At 41.9% G+C, this 16,511-nt stretch overlaps 1 protein-coding gene across 1 annotated transcript in view; it reads left to right on the top strand.

The window, feature by feature from the left end:
- The window catches only part of cftr (CF transmembrane conductance regulator), a 134,356-nt gene that overhangs the window by 39,720 nt on the left and 78,125 nt on the right, over positions 1–16,511 (top strand). Inside the window, exons 8-12 of the mRNA XM_070901699.1 lie at positions 7,563–7,688; positions 8,378–8,624; positions 10,661–10,753; positions 11,886–12,068; positions 15,452–15,643. Coding sequence (XP_070757800.1) covers positions 7,563–7,688; positions 8,378–8,624; positions 10,661–10,753; positions 11,886–12,068; positions 15,452–15,643 — 841 coding nt within the window. The remainder of the gene's footprint in view (positions 1–7,562; positions 7,689–8,377; positions 8,625–10,660; positions 10,754–11,885; positions 12,069–15,451; positions 15,644–16,511) is intronic.

Genomic DNA, 16,511 nt, shown 5'->3' with positions numbered 1-16,511 from the left:
GTAAACTGGTCTAGTATCCTCCTGTACCCTGACACTCGCCTTGAAGCCTTGGATCGGACTGCCCATTTCGCAGAACACCTTTGGATACTTCTTGATGACATTGTCCTTCAATGCAAATCTCATTTCAACTTGAAAAATCTCACTCCAATCCAATTTCTTCCTAGTAAGGCAGGCTTGTCTCCTGCCACTACTAAGAGAGGCAAGCTCTGAAATTGATCCTTGTATTTCACAGGTATGGTGATATGACCTACCACAGGAATGTTCTCTCCTGAGTAGCCTCGCAGCTCAATCTTGGATTTCTACAATGGAAAATCACACAATTTTTTGAGATATAGCGTTTCCGGTACTACGCTCACGGATGCATCAGTGTCGATTTCCATGGGTATCTTGATTCCTGCAACATCTACTTAGATGAAGATACTTTTTGAATCGCTGTTAGATACCCTTGTGCTCCTGATGATTTGTATCTCCTCATCCTGTTGCTTTTCTTCCATGATATATAGTCTCTGGGGATTTTTACTTGTAGCCTTGAAATTGGTTTACTCTTCAGTCGGCATGCCTTCGCAAGATGGCCAGTTTTCCGACAGAAGAAACACTCTGCCTACATATACGGACAACTTTGAGCAATGTGTTGTCCCAGGCACCGATAGCATGCCTTCAATACTCTGTTACCATTGCCTGTTGCTGAGACCTTGGCGCCCAGCTGCCTTTTACTTTGAACATGCAGGCGATTCACCTCGGTTGTCTGATAACTGGAAATGATATGAAATTCTCGGGAATATTGGTCGGCCATGTCCATTGACATAGCTGTCTGACAAGCTAATTCAAAAGTCAAATTAGGAGTTGTCAACAACGTTCTTCTGATCGCTTAATTTTTCATCCCACAAACAAAGCGGTCACACAATGCTCAATCCTGAAAGTTTCCAAAATGACAGTGAATAGATAGCTTATTTAATGCTACAATGTACTCACTGATACTTTCATCGATTAACTGCTCTCATATTCTGAAATGATAACTTTCAGCAATTTCCAGGGGCTCAGGACTGTAGTGCTGTTCTAACTTCCTTAGAATCTCCCTGTGATGGATTCTTGGGCTTGCCAGGAGCAAGCTCATTTTTCAGGTCGCAGAAACCTCGGGGCCTGCTTCAGTCAAGAAAATAGCCCATTTTCTTTCCAACACCACCCGGTTACAGTACATTGGGGACTTCGATGATACTATTCGCGGTAAAAAAAACATTTCTAGCCACTCCACATGCGCTCTGAAACTCTCACGGTTGCAATGGAATTTCCCCAAGGGCCCTATTATTCCCATAGGTGCAGCCATCTGGACTCTGGCAGTTCAGAAAAGTGTGCTTGCAATTTACCTTGGATTTTTAGCTGTTAATCAAAACAAAGAAGTCCTCAAAGTCTCTCTGTCAGTTGGCTGAATCATACACCAACAAAAATTTCAGCTAGGTTATCCAGAAATCCTTTCCTTCATCGCCAATGTGATATCTTCTGTACGACCTCACAAACACACAGGCTTTAAGATGGCTGATAATGTCAGGACTCTGTCAGGTGACCTGTTCCCTCTTTATTGTTGTAAACAGCAATGGCTGCATTATCACAGTAGTCCACTGGGTGGAGCTACATATATTACACCAATATATAATATTCCAAATCTGTAAACCTTCACTGTATGATTGAGAAGCTAAAACGAACCTAACAATTCAATTTGAATACACTGCTGCAAGTCATGATGTCCTTTTGCTAATGACACTTTGGTTTGCTAATAAGTCTCTGACAGACATAACTGCAGGCTTAACTAGGGATGGGCAATTATTTGAGCTGGAGCGCCACTTAACAAGTTTTGATGAGCTGTTGAGGGCCGCACACCAATGCTCCCCCTAAGATGTGAGGCTGTGCGGTCGCACACCAATGGTTAAGCTAATATGGCAGGGGGATGGGAACCTATGCAAGGAGACAGAGGGAAGTAGAATGGGGGCAGAAGCAAAAGATAGAAAGAAGAAAAGTAAAAGTGGAGGGCAGAGAAACCCAAGGCAAAAAGCAAAAAGGGCCACATTACAGCAAAATTCTAAAGGGGCAAAATGTGTTAAAAAGACAAGTCTGAAGGCTATGTGCCTCAATACGAGGAGTATTCGTAAAAAGGTGGACGAATTAACTGCGCAGATAGCAGTTAACGGATATGATGTAATTGGCATCATGGAGACAATGCTCTAGGGTGACCAAGGCTGGGAACTCAACATCCAGGGGTATTCAATATTCAGCAAGGATAGACAGAAAGGAAAAGGAGGTGGGGTGGCATTGCTGGTTAAAGAGAAAATTAACACAATAGTAAGGAAGGACATTAGCTTGGATGATGTGGAATCGGTATGGGTGGAGCTACGGAATACCACAGGACAGAAAACGCTAGTGGGAGTTGTGTACAGACCACCAAACAGTAGTAGTGAGGTTGGGGACAGCATCAAACAAGAAATTAGGGTGCGTGCAATAAAGGTACAGCAGTTATCATGGGCGACTTTAATCTACATATTGATTGGGCTAACCAAACTGGTAGCAATACAGTGGAAGAGGATTTCCTGGAGTGTATTAGGGATGGTTTTCTAGACCAATATGTCGAGGAACCAACTAGAGGGCTGGCCATCCTAGACTGGGTGATGTGTAATGAGAAAGGACTAATTAGCAATCTTGTTACACGAGTCCCCTTGGGGAAGAGTGACCATAATATGGTAGAATTCTTTATTAAGATGGAGAGTGACACAGTTAATTCAGAGACTAGGGTCCTGAACTTAAGGAAAGGTAACTTCGATGGTATGAGTCGTGAATTGGCTAGATTAGACTGGCAAATAATACTTAAAGGGTTGACGGTGGATAGGCAATGGCAAACATTTAAAGATCAGATGAATGAACTTCAACAATTGTACATCCCTGTCTGGAGTAAAAATAACATGGCGAAGGTGGCTCAACCGTGGCTAACAAGGGAAAATAAGGAGTGTGTTACATCCAAGGAAGAGACATATAAATTGGCGAGTAAAAACAGCAAACCTGAGGACTGGGAGAATTTTATAATTCAGCAGAGGAGGACAAAGGGTTTAATTAGGAGAAGAAAATAGAGTACGAGAGGAAGCTTATTGCGAACATAAAAACTGACTGCAAAAGCTTCTATAGATATGTGAAGAGAAAAAGATTAGTGAAGACAAACGTAGATCCCTTGCAGTCAGATTCAGGTGAATTTATAATGAGGAACAAAGAAATGGCAGATCAATTGAACAAATACTTTGGTTCTGTCTTCACGAAGGAAGACACAAATAACCTTCCAGAAATACTAGGGGACCGAGGGTCTAATGAGAAGGAGGAATTGAAGGAAATCCTTATTAGGTGGGAAATTGTGTTAGGGAAATTGATGGGATTGAAGGCGGATAAATCCCGAGGCCTGATAGTCTGCATCCCAGAGTACTTAAGGAAGTGGCCCTAGAAATAGTGGATTCATTGGTGATCATTTTCCAACAGTCTATCAACTCTGGATCAGTTCCTATGGACTGGGGGGTAGCTAATGTAACACCACTTTTGAAGAAAGGAGGGAGAGAGAAAATGGGTAATTATAGACCGGTTAACCTGACATTAATAGTGGGGAAAATGTTGGAATCAATTATTAAAGGTGAAATAGCAGCGCATTTGGAAAGCAGTGACAGGATCGGTCCAAGTCAGCATGGATTAATGAAAGGGAACTCATGTTTGACAAATCTTCTAGAATTTTTTGAGGATGTGACTGGTAGAGTGGACAAGGGAGAACCAGTGGATGGTGTATTTGGACTTTCAAAAGGCTTTTGACAAGGTCCCACACAAGAGATAGATGTGCAAAATTAAACGCATGGTATTGGGGGTAATGTACTGACGTGGATAGAGAACTGGTTGGCAGACAGGAAGCAGAGAGTCGCGAGAATGGCAGGCAGTGACTAGTGGGGTGCCGCACGGCTCAGTGCTGGGACCCCAGCTATTTACAATATACATTAATGATTTAGATGAAGGAATTGAGTGTAATATCTCCAAGTTTGCAGATGACACTAAACTGGGTGGCGGTGTGAGCTGTGAGGAGGACGTTAAGAGGCTGCCGGGCGACGTGGACAGGTTAGGTGAGTGGGCAGACGCATGGCAGATGCAGTATAATGTGGATAAATGTGAGATTATCCACTTTGGTGGCAAAAACACGAAGGCAGAATATTATCTGAATGGCGGAAGATTAGGAAAAGGGGAGGTGCAGCGAGACCTGGGTGTCATGATTCATCAGTCATTGAAAGTTGGCATGCAGGTACAGCAGGCGGTGAAGAAGGCAAATGGTATGTTGGCCTTCATAGCTAGGGGATTTGAGTATAGGAGCAGGGATGTTTTACTGCAGTTGTACAGGGCCATAATGAGGCCTCACCTGGAATATTGTGTTCAGTTTTGGTCTCCTAATCTGAGGAAGGACGTTCTTGCTTTTGAGGGAGTGCAGTGAAGGTTCACCAGACTGATTCCCAGGATGGCAGGATTGACATATGAGGAGAGACTGATCGACTGGGCTCGTATTCACTGGAGTTTAGAAGGATGAGAGGGGATCTCATAGAACCATATAAAATTCTGACGGGATTGGACAGGTTAGATGCAGGAAGAATGTTTCCGATGTTGGGGAAGTCCAGAACCAGGGGACATAGTCTAAGGATAAGGGGTAAGCCATTTAGGACTGAAATGAGGAGAAACCTCTTCACTCAGAGAGTTGTTAACCTGTGGAATTTCCTACCGCAGAGAATTGTTGATGCCAGTTCATTGGATATATTCAAGAGGGAGTTGGATATGGCCCTTACTGCTAAAGGGATCAAGGGGTATGGAGAGAAAGCAGGAAAGGGGTACTGAGGTGAATGATCAGCCATGATCTTATTGAATGGTGGTGCAGGCTCGAAGGGCCAAATGGCCTACTCCTGCACCTATTTTCTATTTTTCTATGTGAGGTCCCTGCGCAGACTGCTCACTAGCTCCTGCTGTTGGGAGAGATACTGCGCGTGCAGTATTGTTAAATGGTCCTCCAGCCCAAATAATTGGCCAGCCCTGAGTAAGTGCTTTTGAAACCAACCAGCTACATTTGAACACAGACATGATTTACATTTTTGACTGTGCAGCTGGCCGTTTGTCATGTTAATCCCAGTACCCCAGGCAGGTTTCCATTGTTCCTTATTTTGCTATCTGCTGTCTGTAAGAGGCTATTCTTGAAATGATTCAGTGCGCAAAAGCCTTCATCAGCCCCAGCACAGTCCAGACTCAACAAAAGTTGTAATTAGCTTGAACACTGACCTAACGAGCAGAAATAAATCCACATCATGCCACCCCACCCCCCCCCCCCCCCCCCACAGCTACAGCAAGGTTGAAATAAAAAGCCCTCCATTATGACAGAAATAATATTGACCACAAAAGTGATGGCAGACTATACAGGCTGCTCTATAAGCAATGAGGGTCCTTATGCTCCAGGATCCACCCCCGTGGATGAGAACCCCCCGCCATCATACTCTGGGTACCGGGAGAGGAAAGACACAGCACCTTCAGTAATGGAATCATCGTGATGAGCAGCCATAACTCGACTCTATGCATAGGGCATAATTGAGTACGCAGTGCATTCTGGGTACGGGCATCTGCCATTAGAGCCCAGAATCGCAGAACAAATCCTTTTAAGATCGGGCCAGGGAGTATCGCTTTTGTGAATTCATAAATTGAATGAAGTATTTTAATGTGTTTTCCCTGGCTGCAGTCAGGTCCGGATCTGACCCACAAGCAGTGTAAGTAACTAAAGTGCAGCTCGAGCTCCGACTCGTGTTCTGTTTTTGTCCCATCCAGCGGGCCGGATAGAATGACTTGGCAGGCTGCATACACGCCATATTTTGCCCACCCCTTGGCTTAACCCATTCCTCCATCTAGCACGCGGTGCAATACTAACTTAAAGTACAAATAATAATCCATGAAACTTGCTGTTCTTGAATTTTGCTAAACATTTCAAGGTTTCAGTAGTTAACAGTGTGGGTGTTCATTATGAAACCCTCCTTTTTATTTCAATTTTTTTTAATGTAAAAACAATACATTGTTGAGAAGAACATGAATATTTTATGTATAGAATGCTTGGGGCTCAGTGCCAAGGTGCATTGGTAAACTGTGCCGTGGGAGTTCCTAAGCTCCATGTGGAAGTGAAGTACTGTTTAAAGAGCGCGCAACACACAGATCCAAGTGTCAGCCGTGGCTGAGTGGGAGCACTCTCACCTCTGAATCAGAAGGTTGTGGGTTCAAGACTTGAACACTAAATCGAAGCTGACACTGCAGTGCAGTGCTGAGGGAGCGCGGAGGGATCGTGAGGTGCCGTCTTTCGGATGAGACGTTAAACCGAGGCCCCGTCTGCCCTCTCAGGTGGACATAAAAGATCCCATGCATTATTTTGAAGAAGAGCAGGGGAGTTCTCCCCGGTGTCCTGGCCAATATTTATCCCTCAACCAACATCACAAAAATAGATGATCTGTTCATTATCACATTGAACCAGATAAAGAAAGATCAGGGTTAATTACTGGAAGCAAACATTGGAGCTTAAGCAGAGTGAGACAAATTGCTCATAAGTTAATTGTAATATATAAAAGTAGAGCTGCTGAGGTTTTTAGTACATCTTTCAGTGGTACTGGGAGTGTTGAGTGTGGTGGTGGACAGCAGGCTCCTGCGATCAAAGAATGCGATTTGGACCAAAGTGCTATTGCATCACATGATCTGTACTGGAATGGCAATGTATGGGGTTTTCTTTTGATGCATGTTGCAGGGGCCCAGTGTGCGCTGATTTGTGTTGCAGTCTGCTTCAAGGAAAGAAATAAAACATGGATAGAAGAGCGGAGGAGTCCGGATCAGCTAACACGGGATGGGTGGATCTAAAACAGAAAGGCAAAAATGGTTGGTTCACCATTGTTAGGGATGCTCAAGAGACCAAGGGCCCAGGGGCAGCACGGGCCAGCCTACCTTACGATGTGTGCACACTAGGTCTGTGCAGCAGAGCAGGTCTCCAGTCATCTTGGATAACCCTTGCCACTGGACCAAGACCTAACTCTGTCAAGCCCGTGTGGTGGCTGGTGTGCAACGGCCACCACACGTTAAAAAAATCCATGCACAGGCATCTTCCACCCTTCCGGATGTAGTTCAGGACCTGGAATATTAGGTCCTTGATTGAAACACCTGTGAACTCATCCTTTTTGGCATGGAAGCAAGTCATCCTCGTTCGAGGGACTGCCTATGATGATGATGATGAACGAGAGCGCAGGAGAACTGGAGGGTGATCATGCCTGTGATGCACTTGAACACCCAGTGGCCAGATACACAGCAGCATTGGCAGAGGCCTGACTTCCTCCTCTCTCAGTTCAGAGTGTGGTGCACAGTGTGTGTCAGGGAGGAAGTGATGTAAAGAGGAGGCAAGGAAACATTGTAAGGGAAAATGTAACTAAGTAAATCAGAATAGGTAGTACTGTGTTAGTAAACAGAAAATAATTGGTTGTCTTTTTAAAAATAAACAGAGACAAACGTGCAGGAAAAATAAATGAACGACTTGCAATCACCTCTGAAATTATTGACAATATTCAGTCAGTGAAGGTGTACTGCTGGGAAGATGCCATGGAAAAGATTATTGATAATATAAGGCAGTAAGTTATATTTTGATTCCCTTCTACAATTTACATTCAGAAAATATCTAATTTGTGAATTAATATATTCATGGAAGCCAATTATTTTTGTTATGTTATTTAAATCTGTTTGACTAGACTGTTGCTGGGTTTTGGGCAGGCCATTTTATTAATTTTTAGTCCACACACTGTTTCTGCAACAAATACTAATATCACAGTAATAAAGCAGCTTGAATGACCCACACAACTTTCTTGCTGTAATATTAACTTTGTACAAAAATAAACACTCAAGGGAGAAATAAATCTAGTTATTTCTCTTTACTGCTGCTCACCCTGCCTTCTTTTCTTTCACCCATTCTCTTTCCTTCCCCACTCTGTCCATCACCAATTTTTATTATTTTAATTTTCTTTCTTTCTAATACACCTTTCACTTACCTGTTTACACTGTCCCATGGGTCCACTTTGGAGATGGGACCCCCTAAGCAATAAAAGTTGAGGTTTTTAGTCAATTGAAGCCTGGAAAGTGCAAGGATTCACCCAGAAGAGTAATTAACTGAGTATGCGACCATAGCTAAAATTCAAATCAACATATAAGAGAGTTGTTGTTATTCTCTGTTGTTCATTATAAGTTATCATGAGTTCACGTTTTATAAATAGGTGATTATGATATTTCCAGTGTAATCTTTTTTATGTTCATTCTAATCTGACAGGGTTGAACTAAAGCTGACCAGAAAAATTGCCTACTGCAGATACTTCAGTAGTTCAGCTTTCTTTTTCTCAGGATTTTTTGTCGTGTTTCTGTCTGTGGTGCCCTATGCTTTCATTCATACCATAAAACTGCGGAGGATATTCACCACCATTTCATACAACATTGTCCTTCGAATGACAGTTACCAGACAATTTCCATCTGCTATACAAACGTGGTATGATTCTTTGGGAGCTATACGTAAAATACAGGTATGTCAGTGAAATAATGCGGGTGCAGGAGATTATAAAAATACTAATGTCTCCAATTAAATGTATATTTTATACCTAATAATTCACTGCTTAATTATCAAAACTGTTTCTTGGCTGTGGCTATTACCAGAATAAGATCCAACTGCTCACCAATTGCCTTATTTGACTACGTGGGCACTATATATATCTATGACATATACATTGCACTCATGGCCTTTTGTTGCAAACTAGCAGAGTCAAGGTAAATGTTTTTATCAGACTTCATCGATTCCAGATTTAAGCTCCTCTGTTAATTACCAAGACCAATGGGAAAGATTGTCGTGAGAAGAGATTTGGATTACAGGGTTTGTGATATGAGATTAAATTCATTCGATTGGTCAACCTATCTACCATTGTTCTTTCAAACTATCAAGAGAGAGGTGTTTTCATCTATCAATGTAGATATAAATAACACTTACATGAGACTGTCAATTATAGATAGATACAATGGATGGAAAGCATTTTCTGTTACAACACAAATTGATCTAGTTGCCCAGCCTTTTCTGGTTATACTTACTGCAGGACTTCTCCATGCACCGCGCTGTAAGATATAAAATGCTTCGTTCTCATCAACCAGACTCCTATCCTAATGTTTGTAATGTGTACAGAGCAGACTAATCTTTTTGGAATATTGAACACATGGGCTTGGATTTTCTGAGGCCTATGACCACATAGGCGGTGCGTATGGGGCCGTAAGTGCCTATCAAGTTCCAGGTTTCCGCATGCAATACGCATGCGCGAAACCCGGAACTTGCGATCTGTCAAGTTTCAACCTGACAGATCATCTGCATCCCCAGGAATCGGACATTCACTGGCGGAGAATTGGGCTATTTCACCAACTCCTGCCTAGCGAATGTCCGTGAAACTCATACGCCTGGTAAAAACAGGTGTAAGGCCTTCTTTTACCAATTATTTAATTGGTTTTAATTATTTAAACATAAAGAAACCTTTAAAATGAGTGTGTGTTATTTTTAGTCCCTTTAAAACATTTAAATTTATTTTTCAAAAAATTAAATTATATTTTAATTAATTTTTAACATATAATGATTTATTTTTATTTAACTGGTGTGTAATTGTGGTTTTTAGAGGATTCCTATTCATGCTTATGGGGATTCCGTACATAGATGGAATCCCCATAAGCATAATTGGGATCCCCTTTTTTGATTGGTTGGACTGGTCCACGTGATCATGGGAGCACTTGCGAACCACATGTGGCGCTGGCATAACTGGGCCTTTACGCATGCATATGCATAGAGGCCCAGGAGCACAAGTGTTCGAACCTCTGGGATCATCAGGTAGGTTCAGACTTTTCTTATGGTTCAGAGGCATTCACACGCGGGAAGCCTCCAACCGCAATTTCAGTCCAATGATGTTCACAACCACTTGGAACAGAAAATTTAAGGCTACAGTTATTGTACCATTTTATCTTTGATGCAAAGCTGATTCAGGTGTGAAAACATAATTTGTGAGTCACATAATCTGAGTCCTGAAAACACTGTGATCAGAGTTTTAAAACTAAAACTCGAGTAGGCAGTCCCATCTGCATTGGACTATGTGGGAACTTCATAAAATTAGTTTTGAGATATTTAATGTTGTGTGAGAAGTATCCTCCCAACTGTCCCTCTCAATTAGTGGAGTTCTTTGCATGTGTCCAAGCTGGCACCGGTACTGATAGTATAACTACAGTCTAAGTACTACTTTTTGATAGAGCAGTTTGGAAACATAATTGCACCCAGGACTGAGTAAAGTTAATTTCAAATAAATAATCATCAACATTTGCTATAATTTAAATTCATGAACAGATTAATACAATCTAGCAATAAATTAATTGAGTTATTTTCAAGTTATGCTTCAAAAGATCTATAATATTCTGTTGTTGGTTTGGCAAATTCTGATATTTGCAGATGGATCGAAAAAATAGCCAACTCAAACCATTGGCCTGTACCGAATCTTCAGGTGCCAGCAACCAAAGCTTCAATAATAATTTTGTCTTTCAGGACTTCCTACATAAAGATGAACACAAAACTGTGGAATACAACCTATCAACAAAAGAGGTTGAAATGGTAAATGTGACAGCATCGTGGGATGAGGTTAGAATTAATTTTCTAAAGTGTTTGACTATTCATGCACTTTTGTGATTATATAAACATTGAGCCAACCAGTTTATGCTTTGAAGCTCATAAATTGACATATTCATTAAGTTGAAGATCTAACTGTAATCCATTCCACCAAGCCTTTTTCCAATTCATCATTAACAATTTTCCAATGAAGTCATGTCCTCTGTGACATAATGAGTAATGTCTGCAGTCCACCTGGAACTGGAGAAAAACCATTGTCAGAGGCTCACCCAAGCACAAAGTGCGCCTAGCACAGCACAGCGCAGCAACACAACTATTGACTATAGTACCGATGACACAACGACAGCCAGCATTGTAAGCAGTGTAGCTGGAGCCATCAAATTACAAAGAGATATTAATACATTAAGTGAATGGGCAAAACTGTGCCGAATGGATTTCAACATAGGTAAGTATGAGGTCATCCATTTTGAACTGAGAAAGGATACATCAGAGTACTTTATCAATGGTGAAAAGCTGGAAGCGTGGAGGTCCAAAGAGACTTAGTGGTCCATGTACATAGATCATTGAAATGTCATGGATAGGTACCTTATTTGGGTAAATTGCGAAGAAGAGCAAAACTAGAGGCCATCAATATAAAATGGTCACCAAGAAATCAAATAGGGAATTCCGAAGGAACTTCTTTATCCAGAGAATGCTGAGAATGTGGAACTCGCCACCACAGGGAGTAGTTGAAGTGAATAGTATGGAAGCATTTGAGGGGAAACTAGATAAGCATATGAGGTAGATGGGAATAGAGGGTTATGCTGATAGAGTTAGATGAACAAAGATGGGAGGAGGCTCGAGTAGAGCATAAACGCCGGCATGGACTGGTTGGGCCGATGACTAGTTTCTGTGCTGTATATCCTATGTAATTTGTTTCCTATGTAATAAGAGGAGTTTTGCTTTGTATGTGATTCATGTTCTTTCTGACCTGGGAGATCCTGGAATTAAGAAAAAAGGGACCATTCTTCAAGAGGAATTAAATGGAGAAATGATAAATGAAGGAATAATTAAGATATTTGATTTTGCATTGCAATACCTTTTAAGAAAATCTATTTGAGGATCACAAGCAATATCAAACATTGTTTTTTTTAAAAACAAACAGGGAATCGGAGAGTTGTTTGAAAAAGTTAAACAGAATGACTCTGAGCGCACGATGGTGAATGGGGACGACGGACTGTTTTTCAGCAATTTCTCACTGCACGTTACACCTGTCTTGAAAAACATAAGCTTTAAATTAGAGAAAGGAGAAATGCTGGCTGTAGCTGGATCCACAGGTTCTGGCAAGGTAAGAGTTTAAATCTTTAATAATGCATTTATATTAGTAGTATGCCACCAGAGGTACCTCTGAAGGTAACAGTAAACTCACAAAATAAGGAATGGCACTTTTCTTGCACTTGAAAGCAGCACGCACTATTAAATATGCCAGGTCCCAGGCACCAGTGTAAATGCTGCCGTGAAGCAGAGGCAGCTGAAAACAGAAGTGCCACTGGACTCAGTGGCTGAAACACCTCTGCCAGCCCATAAGAATACATTTCAACTGAGCCATGAGTATTGTAGATTTCCAGTTGTTGAGGACAGATTCTGCGTATGTGTGTGTGCACAAATTTTTGTGTGCGTCTGTCAGTATGGCCGGAATTTTACTGGCGCTGAGAGGACAGGATCAGAGGTGGGTCAGTTGTGAAATTAGAAATGATTGACAGTGGGACAGTGGGATGATTTATTAACTTGACATCTGCAAATGGTCTATAAGAGTTCCCATTTCATAAGTGTTCATTTTCCAAGGTTAGAAGCTGCTGCTTACTACATTTAGAAGACAGATTGAGCTTTATGCAGCTTGCAAGTATTTGCAGCAAACTCCCTATCCAATGTCACCTCATTGGAACGACCTCTCTCACCATTAACAGATCACTTCTGTCATCTCAACCTCACCTGCCATCTATTCCATCAGCATACGTGTCTTTGAAAAAATCTCACCTTGGTCCTCAGAAACCAACCACTATCAGCACCAACAACAATCAACTGATGCTGCACAGGACAGAGGGCATTAACGCCCAACCACATTGCTGCCCGGGACGCCAGGGATGGCCTCAGCATGGCCAGATTTACTTCATGACACTGCCACATCATGCACCAGGTTGGCACCACTCCATACCAACACCATAAAGTATCCCTACAATGCCCAAGCCATTCCTTTCACACTCATCACCATTGCAAGGGTTACCATTATGTCTCACCGTTCACTGTAACTCACGAAGCCACTTCCAAAGGTGGACACAAACCTGTCCAAGAAGGCAAAGTGTTGAAAATAAAGATTTCAATGTTTGACAATGTAATGTATTTGCTTCATGGGTTCTTTGCTTAAGAATTCATAGCAACACATTGTATTAAGAACTAATTGGTTTATTAACAAAGGTTTAACGATCACACTACACATTACCAGTTCATCCACTAGGCTCACAACTGCATGCCTCATTGTGGATGACCTAGACCCAACTGACTGCGGTTTTATTGAGTCTTGTGATCATCATGTGACTGGCTAAGCCACTCACAATGCAACAGCTCTACAAACCTGTGAGCATACTCACAGGTTACAGACAACATATTAACAGAAAATTTACATGAACATTGGCGAAAGCACCCAAGTGCCTACCCTTGTATGTTGTTATTTGGTATGCCTGCGCTAGAATGAGGGTGAGTGTGAGGGGTGGCTAGTGAAATGGGGAACTGATAATGTAGATAGAGAGGGATGGGTGGAGGTGTAAGGTAAGTTGGTGTGAGTAAGGATGTGCAGGAGCAGGGTAGGGAAAGCAGAGTGATGGGTATGTGATGAGTGGCACAGCAGGATGAGGTTGAGTGTGGATTTGCAGTAACATTTCGTGATCCACTGAGATCATTGAAAGGTTTGTGCCACTGGAGCCATGTCCTCTTGATGACATCCCTGCTTGAGCCTTCCTGTGCAATGTGCAACCAGGCTGCATTGGTCACCTGAGGAGGTCTCTTCCACCCATTGGAAGGGAAAAGAACCTCCCTGCATGCTGTTACTCTCTCTAGAAGCATATGGAGTCATGGAAAAGCCTGGGTGTGGCCGTACACTTCTGTGCACTGCGTGTCAGTGTTTGTAGCAACTCAATGCTGTAGAACACTGACAGCACAACTGTCAAAGTAAAATTGTTCATGGCCTCTTTAAGAAACCTGATGACGCATCATCAAATGACATCATCAGATCCGCTTCGTTTTACTTGGCCGGGAACCTCGCTGGGCAGGCTTAACAAGCCCAATCATTGTAAAATCCCTTCAACAGAGCAGGATGGAGCAGACAGCGGGCTGGGACTGCGCTACCGTCCCCGGCCTCCCCGGACTCATCTCGGTAGGCGAAATTGCGGTGTGATATGCATCATGGAAATTGTCATTTTCATTTAGCTGCAGTGGAACTACATTAGCCAGTGCACCACATGACAATGAGGTAGAACATTACCAAGGGAATATCACTCCTGTTGATGAATTGTGTGTTTGAGAGTGATATGCATCTCAGGAGTTCACGTTTATACCCAGCTCCAATACTCAGAATGTACTATGGCAACCAGGCAAAAATATAAAATAAAGACAACTGGTGCATGAGTATCTGCAAAAACATTTTCAATAAACAGGTTTCACTTTTCCAGTGTTTTATAGTTTAAGCCATTAACTAAAATATCTGAACTGAGAGGATTGTTTGGATTGAGGGTTTTTTGGCACTCAGGAGACGAATGTTTTCACCTGGGCCTCAGACATTGCAGCTGGAGTCAGTCATTCAGCCAATTCAGGGTGCTAGACATTGGAGATTCAATGTGGAATAGCTTCCCTCGGCAGCCCTGTGTTCCCGCCAGCGCTACGCGCTTCTCCGCATAAAGCTGGAAATTTCCCGAAGGTTAACACCCCAGTCCCGCCCCCGAGAGGAAGTGGAGCATGAGACTTTGCACCCCACTTCCTCTCGGGGGCATTAAGCCCAATTTATCTCCCGGAGTGGGACTTCTGCACCTGGCGCCTGGCAGCTGTGACCGTCCACAACTGGGGCGGTATGCAATTTTGCCCCCATTATGTTTTTAAATTGTTTCTGTCATGCAGTATACAGATATTCCTTTAGTAAATCTGTTATATTAGAATGATGGGTTAATTGTTGTAAGTGTTTTGGCTGCAGTAGGAGTGCAATAAATGTCAGAATTGTACTCCAGTCTATCAATGAGTTAAACCAAGAGTTTTCTGCTACCATTCTCTCAATATCTGATGATTTTAACATAAGAACAGAAGAACAGAAGAAATGTGAGCAGGAGTAGGCCATTTGGCCCCTCGAGCCTGCTCCGCCATTTAATAAGATCATGCCTGATCTGATCTTAGGCTCAGCTCCACTTCCCTGCCTGCCCCCCCATAACTCTTCACTCCCTTATCGTTCAAAAATCTGTCCATCTCCACCTTAAATATATTCAATGACCCACTATTGCGTTTGATGTTACAAAACATTATGTTGTTTCTGGTCATCTTACTGTGCAGAGAAAAAAAATTATGTTGCTTTGGACTTAGACCACTGGTTCAAATGGGAGATGAATTAGGAGATTACATATCTTATTTCAAGCAATGTGATATTGTGCAATACCTCATTAACAATCCCTGTTTCTACTGTATCTTATTTAGAGCTCGCTTTTGATGATGATAATGGGAGAACTAGAGCCATCAGAGGGTAAAATTAAGCACAGTGGCAGAATTTCCTACTCACCACAGGTGCCCTGGATCATGCCAGGAACAATTAAGGACAACATCATATTTGGACTTTCATATGATCAGTACAGATATACTAGTGTTATCAATGCATGTCAGCTGGAAGAGGTGAGTTTGCACTTTGTATTCTTTAAAACACTGCACTTGCATAAAGATCGATGTTTCATAACATTTTAATTTATAATATACAGCCGCATTAATGTTTTATGTGAAATAATTTTGATAAGATAATGTCACAATCATTAATCCTCTTCAATGAATATCATCAGGCATCAAAAAAATGACTGACAAAAACTCCTCGCTCAAAATTTAACCCAAAACAGAATAAAAGACCGACATTGAATTGCAACACATATCAGAGATGAATACAAGGCTGTATTCTGATTGAATAGTTCAGATGACTAAAAACAGATGATATAAAAACAGATAGTAAGAGTTTCTACAGGTACATAAAAAGGAAAAGAGTGGCTAAAGTAAATGTTGGAAAACCACAAATGTAACGCCCCTATTTAAAAAAGGAGGCAGACAAAAAGCAGGAAACTATAGACCAGTTAACCTAACAGCTGTCGGGAAAATGATGGAGACCATTATTAAGGAAGCAGTAGCGGGACATTTGGAAAAGCATAATTCAATCAAGCAGAGTCAGTATGGTTTTATGAAAGGGAAATCATGTTTGACAAATTTTCTGGAGTTCTTTGAGGATGTAACAAACAGGGTGGATAAGGGGGAACCAGTGGATGTGGTGTATTTGGATTTCCAGAGGACATTCGATAAGGTGCCACATGAAAGGTTACTGCACAAGATAAAATTTCATTGGGTTGAGGGTAATATATTAGCATGGATAGAGGATTGGCTGACTAACAGAAAACAGAGTCAAGATAAATGGGTCATTTTCTGGTTGGCAAACTGTAACTAGTGGGATGCCGCAGGGATTGGTGCTGGAGCCTCAACTATTTACAATCTATATTAATGATTT

This window comes from Pristiophorus japonicus, chromosome 15 (assembly GCF_044704955.1).
Source record: "Pristiophorus japonicus isolate sPriJap1 chromosome 15, sPriJap1.hap1, whole genome shotgun sequence".
Classification (NCBI taxonomy): domain Eukaryota; kingdom Metazoa; phylum Chordata; class Chondrichthyes; family Pristiophoridae; genus Pristiophorus; species Pristiophorus japonicus.
Note: the sequence above shows the minus strand (reverse complement) of the source record. Positions and strands in the feature narration are given on the sequence as shown.